The sequence below is a fragment of the Cavia porcellus genome, unplaced genomic scaffold (assembly GCF_034190915.1).
Source record: "Cavia porcellus strain 051 isolate PalLab524CR breed Dunkin Hartley unplaced genomic scaffold, mCavPor4.1 scaffold_15, whole genome shotgun sequence".
In the NCBI taxonomy this organism is placed as follows: domain Eukaryota; kingdom Metazoa; phylum Chordata; class Mammalia; order Rodentia; family Caviidae; genus Cavia; species Cavia porcellus.
In genome coordinates, this window is record NW_026947498.1 from 17,740,048 (window position 1) to 17,753,363 (window position 13,316).

At 30.9% G+C, this 13,316-nt stretch overlaps 1 protein-coding gene across 3 annotated transcripts in view; it reads right to left on the minus strand.

Annotated features, from left to right (window-relative positions):
- Positions 1–13,316, minus strand: part of Ncam2 (neural cell adhesion molecule 2) — a 448,375-nt gene that overhangs the window by 168,741 nt on the left and 266,318 nt on the right. For all 3 annotated transcript variants that reach the window (XM_063224717.1, XM_063224714.1, XM_063224716.1), the window contains exon 6: positions 953–1,070. In XM_063224717.1, coding sequence (XP_063080787.1) covers positions 953–1,070 — 118 coding nt within the window. The remainder of the gene's footprint in view (positions 1–952; positions 1,071–13,316) is intronic.

A 13,316-nucleotide genomic window follows, 5' to 3' on the forward strand; every position in this document is an offset into this window, starting at 1 on the left:
ATTTCTTTGTTCTGAATGTTGTTTCTTTATTTCTTTCTTTTTTTTTTTTTTTTTTAATTTTCTTGTACTGGGAATTGAACTCAGGATCTTGTGTTGCCCAAGGCAGGTGCTGTGCTGCTGAGCTGTATCTCCACAATCTGAATATTATAATGTACATACCATATGCATTTCCTCATTGAGCAACCAATTCATTTAATGACCTAGTTACAGGAAAGGATCCTGGTAGTAAATAAGTAATATCTAAATATAATCGATATTAAAATATTTTTGTACCCATGTACTAAATTGTACTACTAAAGCATATTTACAAGATTATCTATTTAACTTCAATTTAGTTGTTTGAGCCACAGTGTAAAAGAATTGAATACTGCATGCTTGATGTTAATAGAAAGCATTTTAAATTTCTAAACAAAAATAAATATGTTAACGCTGTAAAAATAGATTTACAATACAAAGTTTACTCATTTGAGAAGGTGAACATTTGAAAAATGACAAATTTAATCCATGGCATTTTATGTTCACAAAATTAGCTTTTTATGTAATTTAGTACCTGAATAGAAGATGTGATTAATTACATTCTAATAAAGTCTACATACATATAACAATTACGATGGGATCCTAGGATTTCTTTTAGAAGACACATTGTAGCAATAACGATAAATGACTGAAACAGATACAGGGATTTTGGCACCATTTTGGCCAGAGCTATGTGAATATACCCAAAATAAGGACTATTAATCTATCTTATCTATCTTTTCACTGAGAAATTTAGAACAAGATGAGCTGGTCGATCTCTTTAGCTATTTAATGCAACCAACTTACCTGCACAAAAGACCACAGTGTTTATACATGAAACTAAAACTAATGGTCTGCTTCTTGACAAAATGTTAAGATGTCAAATGTTATTCCTGATTACAGGCAAAAGGCAGAAGGACATGGTGGTTTAGTTTACCTGGACCAGGAGATGGTGGGCTCTGGAGAGCCCGAGGCCCTGCAGGACAAAGTCATCTCTTCTCCTCTCTCAGCAGTGGCATTAAAGGATTTCTGAGGCATTGTGATTGCTGGCGGCACTGAAGGAAAATAAATAGAGATGAAAATGCTTTCAGCAACACCATTTTGAGACCTTATTTTTATCACTTTTATTGTGCTAAGCTTAATAACTTGATAGTCATTTCCAGTTTCACAGTAAAGTATCTTTAGTGACACTGATACGGCCTCTTATGTATAATAGAAGAATCCACTGTGATGTTATTATACTACCTTAATCTACTCAACTAAACAGTGAACTATATATTTTCACAAACATATATGCTTTTATGAAATATGTCTTCCATAAAAACAGTATCACCCTGGTTTAATCAATGCTGAGATCTACTTTGGGCATAAATGGATTTCCTATTTGGGTTCTTAGTGGTATATGTAATGCCATAAGAAATCACTCACTACTTCAAGACAGGGCTTTCAAATTAGGTGTCAAACTGTAATGTTCTTTCTGATTAACTACACCTAATTTCTTTAAACAACTATAAAGCATTTTATGAAGAGAAACTGCTTAAGCTATGGAGAGTCTGAAAATAGATTTTCAAAAACAATTCAATTTTAAAATTAAGCTTCCTCAATTTCTAACTAATTACATCGCAAAAAGTGAATATGCTGCACATTTTTGACATGTTGGAACTGTTACTGAAATGCACTGCTTGCAATAAACAAGTCACTAAGTTCTGTAAGAAAAATAAAATTTCAAAGCATAGCATAAATTACCCTCAATGCACACTTTCATGATATTAAATTGAATATGACAATGAAATATTCCTAAAGTTCAGTTTCTTAATAATTTTATTTTTTACATATCCTCAAAAACATGAGAGGCAGGCATTTATAAGTGTTATTAAAAATATCTTTATAATAGCATTCAGGTCAACATTGATGCTGCATTTTTCCCACTGATGGTAGGAAAAATATCTGATATGTACCTCAGTAATTAATCACAGTAAATGTTTACTGTCTTTACAAATTCAGTTATAAGAAGCATGATCTGACATGCTGCCTCTAAAATAACATAATAATTACTACTATTACAAAGGATGGACTTCTTCAGATACTAACTGTAAATTTTAAGTGCAATGTCATTTGACACTCTGTAACTAGTTTTTCTAACTTTATAATTACAGAAAAAAAAATTTTAGTCAAAATTCACTGCTTTATCTTTTGTTATTTATAAGTGTAACTGAAAAAGAAACAGTACTATTACTTTCATTATAATGATACAGATTTATAACAGATTAGAGAATTATAGTAAAAATGAACTGTTTTATTTAAATTGTCTATTGGTACAGTTTCTATATACACAATGATCACATCCATCATAGGGACCTGAAACCTTTGCATAATATATCTTGATTCTTCTTTTTTCCTCATAGCTTTCCCGTCTCTCCATCCTTTCTTCCTCTCCTTATTTATTTATTTATTTTTTGTCTTTGTCTTTTTTATTGGTACCTGGGATCGAACTCACCACTCGCCTGCAAGGCAGGCGCTTACGCTGCTGAGCTAAATCCCCAGCCCCTCCTCACCTTATTTAAAAATTTTGCTTCTTTTTAATTTTTCTTTTCCCTTCCATGCTTTCCAGTTTCCATTTCCTTTTGAATAATTACTCCCTATTTCACACAATTCAACCTAAATTCTTCCTCCTTGTAAGAATTTATAAATTGTAATATTTTACAATTGAGGACCAAGGACTCCAGTCCTTATTCCAGTGATATTCCTAACTGAAAATTTTATGTAGATAATCTTTAAAGAATGCTCTCTAAGTGGTATGAGATCTAAAAATTAAAAAATGTTAATCTTTAATGCTACACTGAACATGCTGATGAAAAATCTGGTCCGACCTTTCAGTGTAGTTTAACATAATAGTATCTGTACTGTATTTTTACATAGCACACTGACAAATAATTCATGAACTATCTTGAAAAATAAAAATCTGAGAAGGATTGCAATGTATCTGCAATCCCAGCACCTGGGAGGCTGACAGAAAGACCATGAAGGAAAACAAGCCCAGAAGGAGCAATTGATATGATCCTCTCAATAATAATAAAGATAATAGAAATGGTTTGAGGTTTTAGCTCAATTCAAAGAGATTCTGGATTCAATCCCCATTATAACCACAGATAAAATTTGAGGTTTGTTTTATATATTACATAAGATTCCAAGACACTTAGGATCTTTGTGACCTAATATTTTAGAATATAGAAAGCATTTTTATGTACAAATTACTGCATTAGTTCTGTATTTACAATTGAGTTGGAATAAAATATTTTAAAGGGACCTGTAATTATCTTGCATTCAAATTTCTTATTCTCACATAAGCTCTACATCTACTAAATTTAACTTAGTAAAAATGCTTCATTTCCCACTTCACTACATCTGAAATGTAGTTTTAATACTTTTACAAAGACTTTTATTCTGTAGCTACTAAATAATCAAAACTTTCTGGTGCATTTCTACTTTTATTTCTTAGCAAAAAGCAATGTGTTTGGGGGTGTATGTGTGTTGAAGTCAGTCAATAACTGTCATGAACATGAAAGCTTTGGTTTGCCTTCAGATCATCATTTGCCTCACTGGCTAAATTCCACAACACCACTAATTATGCAGATTGATTTCTCTTTCATCAACAATAGATGCAACTATTTTATATGAGATTGAAGGCTTGCAAGACTTTCTTCAGCCTCTTCCCCACAAATATTTCTCAGAAGAAGAAGAACACAAGAGTTATTGTGGAATACGCATTTATGTCACAGCTTTCACAGCTCAGATTAATCAACACCCAGTAATTCACTCACATTATTCAGGCTAAGCATGATGAACCTCATTCGAAAACAGTCAAAAAGCCATTCTTTTGCTAGTTCATTTTCTATCTTGGTCTAAGTATATATTACTAAATACATTCACATATAGCTCCTTCACCTTTCAGAAGTCTGCTAAACTTACCATTCACAATCCCTTTTTGCTATTAGTTTTCTCTTTTTTTTTTCCCCCAAGCCTGAAACCCCTAGCAAGCCACATAAAGTATCTCAGTCTTTTATCAAGAGACTAAATAGACCAGGTTAAGTAGCTTTTTTCAGTCCATATGCAAAGCAAGTTTATTTCCTTAGAATTTTCTATAAGTTCATTAACACAGGATTCTTTTTATTGTACGTAAATAGTGGGTATCTTAAAACATGAAACATTTCATAAAATACATTTTCAAAACAGATTTGTCTTTCTCAAGGATGTTAGAAATCTATAACTTAAAAAATCTATTCTAAGAATCTTCATTTGATATGTAATCAATTATCTTATTTTGCAACAATTTAAATCTTTGGCAAATTTTTTCATATATTTAATTTTGCATTTCATAGAGTCCATAAGGATTGGTATTTTCATATTATACAGAGTGTTTATGCAATAAAGATATTCAAATTTATGAAGTACAGACCCTTATCGTGATTTTATCTAGTGATTATTATTTCCTAAGGTTATATTACATCTCAAAAATATAATATTTGTACTTTTTCTCTGTTTTGATACTGTTTGCTTTGTGCTTAAATATTGAATTATGCTAAAATATTGTCTATGACATTTCTCTGGCCCATTAATATTAAACTGTAGTTAACTGTAATTGACTATATTTTCCATTTCTCACTTATAAAAAGTCAGTACAAAATAGGATATAAGAATGTCTTTGCAACTCAAAGGCAAATAAAAAATACATACGAAGTATAAAATCACAACATAAAGAAAGCAAGTTATTTAACTTCATTTTGAATAAAGCCAAGTTCACTAGTTATGACTGAGTATATATGATCAGCTTTTTAAAAATAAATATACGTCAGCTGTCACCAATCTGTAGTAGGATCATTATGCTACAAAACTTAATTAGCATGCTGGGGATTTAGCTCAGTAACATAAGCACCTGCCTGGCAAGCTCGAGCTCATGGGTTCAATCCCTGGTACAAAAAAAAAAAAATCAACATTTGCATATATACTTGATTAAAAACTGGTAACAAACATAGAAACATTTTACACATATAAACTACTGATTTGTGAAAACAGTAAGTTTTACTTGATGCTATTAGATTAGAAGATAGTAAATATTTGTCCATTGTGTTGGTTTAAAAAGGAATCTAAGGAAAAGATTTCATTGGAATAATTTAAAATGCATACATATATATATATATATATATATATATATATATATATATATATATTTTTTTTTTTTTTTTTTTTTTTTTTTTTTTTAGGATCTCCATATGTGGTTCAGGCTGGCCTTGAACTCCTGGCAATCCTTCTGGCTCAGACTTACCAGTAGTGGGACTATAACACATTGCAGTCTTCCTAAACTCTATCATAAAAGGCACCAATAATTTAATCAAATTAGTTTTTCATTCAATAAACAACAAATACAAAAACAAAGAGAAAATAGTAATTGATTATTTTGTATTTAATAATTTTTCTTTCACTAAATGAATAAGATTTTTCTGTTCTTTTAAATTGACTTTTAAAATACATCACATTCACAGGCTCAAAATAAAATGAAATAAAACAAACACTGAGCTTTTGATATTACTCTTTTCCTCTTTAGTAACTTTTACTGATTATTTACATTTTAAGCAAATATTAATCCACATTGTTCTGCTTCTTCCATTTTCAAAATGTCTTTTTTCTTTACTAGTTTTCTACTAAACTAAAAATATCTATGATATATACTTTATGTCAAATGTAGAGAATTTCTCCACTATTGTTTAAACTGCACAGTTTTCCAGTTCCTTTAAATATACTTGCATATGTCTTAAATCACCTGGCCAAATATGGCTATACTATATATATTTAAATAGAATATTTATTAATGATAAGACATTAATCAACTAAATACATGTATTTCCTTACCTAGCAATGAAGTATATAAATCAAAAAAGTAAATAGGTATACCATGTTGACTAAAAAGACTATCATTTCAAGTTAACTTTGGTACATATGTATTATGTCCTTTATTTATTTACTTTTCTTGGTGCTGGAGATCAAAACTAGACCCACACAAACACTAGAAACATGCTTCAGCACTGTGCTACAACCTTAGTCCTTGTTATGTCGCTTTTTACAATAACAACAAATTATTTTTATAGCCAAAAAATAAATACACACCAAAAAAAGCAAAATGGACAAATTTCATAATGTTTACTAAACTTTGCCCAACAGAGAATGGCTATAGGTGCTATAGTACAAAAATAAAACATTTATTTCTAAAAAGCTAAGTATAATTGCAAGCATGAAAAGCACTACTTCAAAGTTCTTTCAGTTTTTATAGTAAAAAAATAGTGAGTAGAAGGTCAATGTTAATATTAAAGACACCACATATCAAGAAGTAGGTATATAAGAAAATCTATTCTTCAAAGTTCATTGATTTCTTCTAAGAAAGAAATCAATGAACTCTTCAAAAGCATCTCCATTTTTATGCTTTTTAAGAGTATATGCTATGATTCTCAATATCTATTGCAGAAGATATCAAAATATGTGTAGAGAAACTCTGAGATGCCCCAAACCAACAGGTTTCCTGTTTCCCAATTATATATTTCTGCACACATGTATTTTCATCTGCAAATGTCAATTACTACATTGTACTAATTAAAAAGAAGTTCAATAATGAACTTACATGAAAGAGTTTTTCTTTGTTAAAAAACCATCACAAAAGTTAAATGCAGTGGAAAGTTTTAATATTCACCTATCTTCTGTGATGTGACACATTAATTAATTTATGAAGAACATAAAAACAGAATCTGTTGTGTTACGTCTTATATCGAGATATTCCTCAAAAGCATCATGTGCTTGTAAGTGGGGATTTGCGGCATGACTGGATCACACATATGTGACACTGAAGTACTTCACTGCTTGGCTTAGTAGAGCTTTGAGTGTGATGGATTTACTCAAGACAGAAGCTCCACCTCGCTGTGAGGTGCATCAATCAACAGGCTTGAAGCCTGGGCGAAAAACGGGAAAGCAGGGAAAAAAGACCTCTCCTTCCTGTGTTTTTGGACCGTGGACTGTTTCTGCACTGCCATGCTTCCCTTCTTGAGAGTTAGCTAACTACAGACTGAAACTTCTATAAATTGTAAGCTAAAATAAATCTTTTGTCCTTTAAATTGCTGGTGACAGATAATTTGTTCCAGCAAAAGGAAAGAAATTCAGCGGCACTCCTTCACTTCATTATTTATTTATTTATTTTTATTTTATAAGCATTAATTTTTCCTACCTGGCATGCTTATTATTACCAGGAAATTAACAAAATAAATAAATAAATTTTGATATATTTAAAACTTCTCATTTTCAGTGTCAATAGATAAAATTATCTATCTATCTATCTATCTATCTATCTATCACACAAGTTAAATTTGGTCTTTTCTCCATAACTTTACTTGTGAAACATTAGTAGGGCAAATATTGGCACAATTTATTCCTTCAAATTATCTTTTAAAGAGAAACCAGACAAAACTTTAAACATAATGTACACTAAAAAACATACTGTGAATTTTGATAAAATGTAAAAATTTAAGATTCAGAACTTATTCCGTAAGAGTTAAAATTTATTGTTTCTGACAAATTCTAGAGAAATGATTCTGTTAGAAAGTTTAACATATTTGAGGCTCTCAGGACTGATTAGACAAAACTCTGTAGGCTACCTGCAGAGCAGGCATCTTGTACAGGCAGTAGCATTTCTCTCATCTATGGCTAGCAGAATTATGTTTTACAGAATGTACAACACGAGCAGATTTAAAATGTGAATCAAAACAAAATATACTTACTTGGGCTAATTTTAATATAAATGGATCTGTAAAACTTGACCTTAAGCTCGATTAGTTTTTGAGTTAATGGTTCAAGCTTACTCTGAAGAAATCAAACTAGGCAGAGACATTTTTTTTTTAATAACAGGAATGAAGGTAAAATTGGACTCTAATAGTTATAGAGGAAGGGAGTAAGACTTAGTATAGTTAAAAAAAGTTAGTCACTTTACTATTTTATCTTAGCAATTAGAGAAAATCCTAAGAAAACACAGTGGTTTCTTACTTTAGGAAGGTATTACTGCAAAATTTTTAAATAACAAAATTTGTAAGATCAATTTTATTTCTGCCTGTGCCTGGCTACTAGGGGAAAAAAAAGAATTAAAATCTTTATTTTCAGTCATATAAGTCTTTTACTTTTGTCCCTTAACTAGTTTAGGTAATTAATGTCAAACAAATAGCTAGCATTCCATCAAAAGTCTGAGCAAAATGATGTGTCACACAGAACTGAAAAATTGGATATCAGTGAAAAATGAACAGCAACCATCTTTATAAAACCTTGAAGTACACACAAAAAAAACTCTTACATGGTAACAAGGTTACAAATATCATAGAGTTTCTGTACTGGAAAAAATTGGACAACTTTCACTACCTCCTCCCACTTCACTTAATTTATAAATAAATATTGGAAAACATCAAGTAATGTCTATCTGAGGACACTAAACTTCAGAAATACCATCCTAGAAAAATGTAAGAATTTGAAGTAGCCCAAGACAAACTATGAGTTTTGCTCAGAAAATCATAGTCTCTATTGAAGGCAGGCAAACATCAGAAGTAGTCTTTGGCCATCATGTTATGTTAATAAGACAACAGGCATCTTAATGTTAAGTTTCTATTTAGTAGTGAAGTTTCTCTCTTTCCTCACCTAGCCTGTCACATGTCTCTGTGGTTCCGCCCTTACAGGGATTTATGGGCCCCCGTGTAGCCCCCGGCCTCGCTAGAACGTCCAGCTGTTGCTAAGTTACCTGCTGATGTGTCAAAATCCAGTCCTACCCCAATACCCTATATATTCATTATTCTTTCTTTGAATAAATGAGACTTGATCAGAATTCTGTCTTGTCTCCATTCTTCGCATCTCTTATGCCCTCTCATCCCCATTGGTCTCCGTGGACTTTACACGCAGGCCATGACAGTAGTCATTAATTTTGCTTATGAAAGGTCCTGTGTTTTATTTGCAAATCAAGAAAGTAATGTTCTGGCATAACAATAACAGCAGGGGACAGCCACATTTTGTGAGTGGTCATTTGTCAGTGATCACATGAATTGTGTTTCTTAGAGCTTTCTCTTCATTCCTCTGATCATTCGGACCTGTATTTGAGTGTAGTTTTCGCTGAATGGTAAATGCACTATTGGAATACTGATGAGAAGCCTGACAAGTGGTGAATCGAGGATAAGAAAATGTGGAAGGGATTATAGAGCAACAGAGTTTACAAAAGCAAACAAAGCTATTTGTGAAATACTGAGGTCAGCTCTCAGTTGGGCATTCAAAGCTTTTACCCTAACCAGAATCAACTTAAAAACGGTGAAAAAACTTTTGAGAAGGAACCTGATCCTTCAGAAACCAAGAAGTCATGTAGTAGGCTTGCAGAAGATAAAATGTAGCACAAATATATAATATGGTGTCTGTAAGAAAGTGGCTACAATGTAAAAATAGAGTAAAAATGGAGAAGACTATATATATATATATATATATATATATATATATATATATATATATTTAAATATTAACAAAACATTTGCAATATTAAACATTAACATTAAACATAAGCAAAATATTTAAACATTAACAAAAAAGCATTAATAGCAGAAAAAGTGTTTTCCATCTAAAACACAGAAAATTGTAAGATGCAATGTAAAACATTACGTAATGATGAAAGGCTTAACTCAACATAACATATGACTAGATTGTATGCAAATTTACCTCACTGAAGAATTTTCTAAGGTTTGGAGCAAATACTGATGGAAAAGACAAATTGCCAATATCAAGATTGAAAAATTTCACTGTGGATTCCATAGACATTAAAAGATTTAAGATAAAATATTACAGAAAAAAACCATGCATATTATTTCAGCAAAGTTAAATGAACCATTATCTCAAAAAATCCACAAATAACCAATGTTATTCAGATGAAACATAACAGAAATAATACTAAAGCTATTAGAGAGATATATAACAAGTAATTACAAGCCTCCTTAAAGTAAATGCAAGAATTCAGGTAGTTTAATAAGCTTATTAATCACCTAAGGATAAAAAATAATCTTTTACAATGTCTCCCAAAATATGAGGATGCTGGGTGTGGACCCAGCATTCTGGAAGCTGAAGCATGAGGATTAAAGTGAGTTTGAAGCCAGTCTGAGCTACAAAGCGAGACTCTGTCTCATAAAAACAAACAAATAACAAGCAAACAAAAAACACCCACCCCCCAAACAAACAAAAAAATATGAGGAAGGAGCATGTCTCTACTTTTTTTAAGAGGCCAGTTTGATACTGGTTAACTAGCAAAGACAGAATAAGAAACAAAATGAGAAACCTGTGTCTCATGACAATAGGAAAAGTATTTTAAACAACATTGTAAGTTGCAATGGTGCAATGGAAAATAAAATCCACCAAAAGATAAAAATAATGAAATACTACCACCAAGTGGTTTTTAAAAATAATGAATGGGAGACAGATACAATACTGAAAAACCAGTGACTATATTCTAACTAATCAACAAAAGTAGAAAAGCCATGTGATAACATAAATTAAAGTTAAAAGATCTTGAAAATTTTCAGTATATATTCAAGACAGAAAATCTCAAAAAAATTATAAACTAAAGGAGACATTCTATCTTCATAAAATACATTGCTTGAAATTTCTGTATAATATGGGCAAAGAAATAAAATGTCAGACAAGCAAGGAGGTGCCTAACTGGCATTTCTTTTCAACCACATATTTGATGAAAAACACAGTAATAAATAAGTCAAAAGAATTAAAAGTAGACAGAAAAGAGAAGAGGGATGCTTTCCAGTGCACAGAAATGTGAAAACATAACTGTGTGAATTCAAAACAGAAGGAATTTACAGAATCATTGCAACACAGAAAATTAAGGAAAACATATACAAATCATCTGTTTTATATGATTAACTCAATTGAAAACAATTGAAAACAAAATTATAAAAAGAAAATTATGTGTAGAGAAAGCACAAAACCATATTCAGACACTAATCAAACACAATTTATGTGTGGATTTTGAACACTACACTACAATAAACTAGCTACACAAGGAAAGACTGAAAACTAGAGATCCATACAGTGTTCATGTGGTTGCAAACTGGATCCAGAGGAAAAAAATCATTATTTTAAAATTTGCGAGTAAGACTCTATACAATTCTAATTAAAGTAACAGCAGAATATTTTTGTAGGAAAATTGACATTAATGTTTAAATGAAAGTAAATAAATTCCAATTTTTTAAGTTCCCTGTAAAAGAACAGCTGAATTATTTACTATCCATTTTTAGGATCTATAAAGTTATGGTAATTTCAACAATATATTACTGGTGAAATGTCAGATCAATGGTTTAGAAAAGTCAGACCGCTGCTCAGAGAGATGGAATATGAATATATATATATATATATATATATATATATATATGCCACAACAATAGTTTAAAAAAACCTCCTATCCATTGCAAATACATAATCTGAAAAGATTTTTGTTTCACAAGTATGGAAAAATGGGACTTGCATTATTGGGTTGGACATTGAATTTTCAATTTTGACCCTATAATCATGACCTATTAAACTAAAAAGAGCCTCACCACAATATAATTTTTCCTTGTACATCAATTATAAAAATTGTAAAGATGACAATAACATTGGATAAAATATTTCCAAATCACATGTCACAAAATAATTATATTCATAATTCAGTATATGTAGAATTCTTGAAATTCAAAGACAGTAACTCAGTTAAAATTAGGTTATGTCTTTGAAAAGATACTTTCTGGTGGGCTGAGGGTATAACTTGGTGGCACAATGCTTTAACAGAGTATGAGGCCCCAAGTTTGATCCTCAGCATCACAGAAAAAAAAGAGAAAACTGATCAGTGATGAGTAGTACTTGTTATCTTTAGGCTTTTAGGGAAGTGTAAATTACACCACAGTTATATCAATATTTAATGGAAAAAATATAAACTATTCGAGTTCATAAAGCTTGGGTGAGGATGTGGAGCAATTCCAATGGCTTAACACTGTTTGTGGGCTGTAAAACAGTATGACAACTCTTGGAAACATTTTGGCATTTTCTGACAAGTTAAATATGGACATACTATTATGAGCTGACCACGCTTACATACATTATGAGCTGGTCTCTCACTTATTAACTCAAGGGTACTTAAAGCAGATGACATATAGAAAATCACAAGTAATTGTATGTAACATCTCTACTTACAATTTAAATTTGAAGCATTATAAAAATGATTTAGGTAAATGGATAACCAAATTATGAACTATTAGTAAAACTAGATACAATTACATAATAAAAAGAAATGGTATATTTTTGAATAAGATAACTTGATGACTATCAAAATTATTTTGAATAAGAAGCAAGTATGTAAATTCATTCAAAGAGAATATGTGTCATGTGGTTACATTTACATTACTCCTAGGAATATCTGTGCTAAAAGATAAATTAGTTTCACTGACTATTTTCATTATGGTAATTACTTTACATATATATATATATATATATATTACATATACATCTATCTATATAGAAAAATATGTAAGTGAATAAAAGGATACCCAAATTTTAACTGTATATTGTATACCATGTACATTTTAAATAACTGTTAAAATTCTTTTAACAGTTATTTAAATTACAGATTGATGTTAAAATGGAAACATGCTCATGGTAATACCAAAGTCACATGGATTTCCTACATTAAGAGAAAAATAAGTAGTAAAATATTCAAATATCTTATTTATTTTTCTTCCTCCTGTAACAAAATACTCAACATCCAAAGTTAAAGGAGGAAAAGTTTATTTTGGTTCATAGTTTGTACAGGTCCCAATACATAGTTTGGTGGCCCTATGTAGGGATGAAATGGATGAAAAGCATCAGAGAGGTGAAGTAGTTCATGCAGTGGAGGAACAGAATTATTCAAATGAGAATAATCTGTGCAGCAGAATATAACCCAAAAAGCAGCAGATGACCACAGCAGCCCTCTGTCTTCCCCTTATATTCTATCCAGGATATACATTCTTAGGATGGGAAGCACTCACATTCAGGAAAGGATGAACCATGCTAACTCAAATCATGGACTAATTTAGTAATCACCTATCCTTGATTCCAGCATCACAAACTTAATTGTAATGTCACACACTATAGATCCAGCCACCTCTGTAAAGTCCCTCCATTAACCCTATGTCCACACGAGGTGATAAACGGAAATGTAGACACAAACC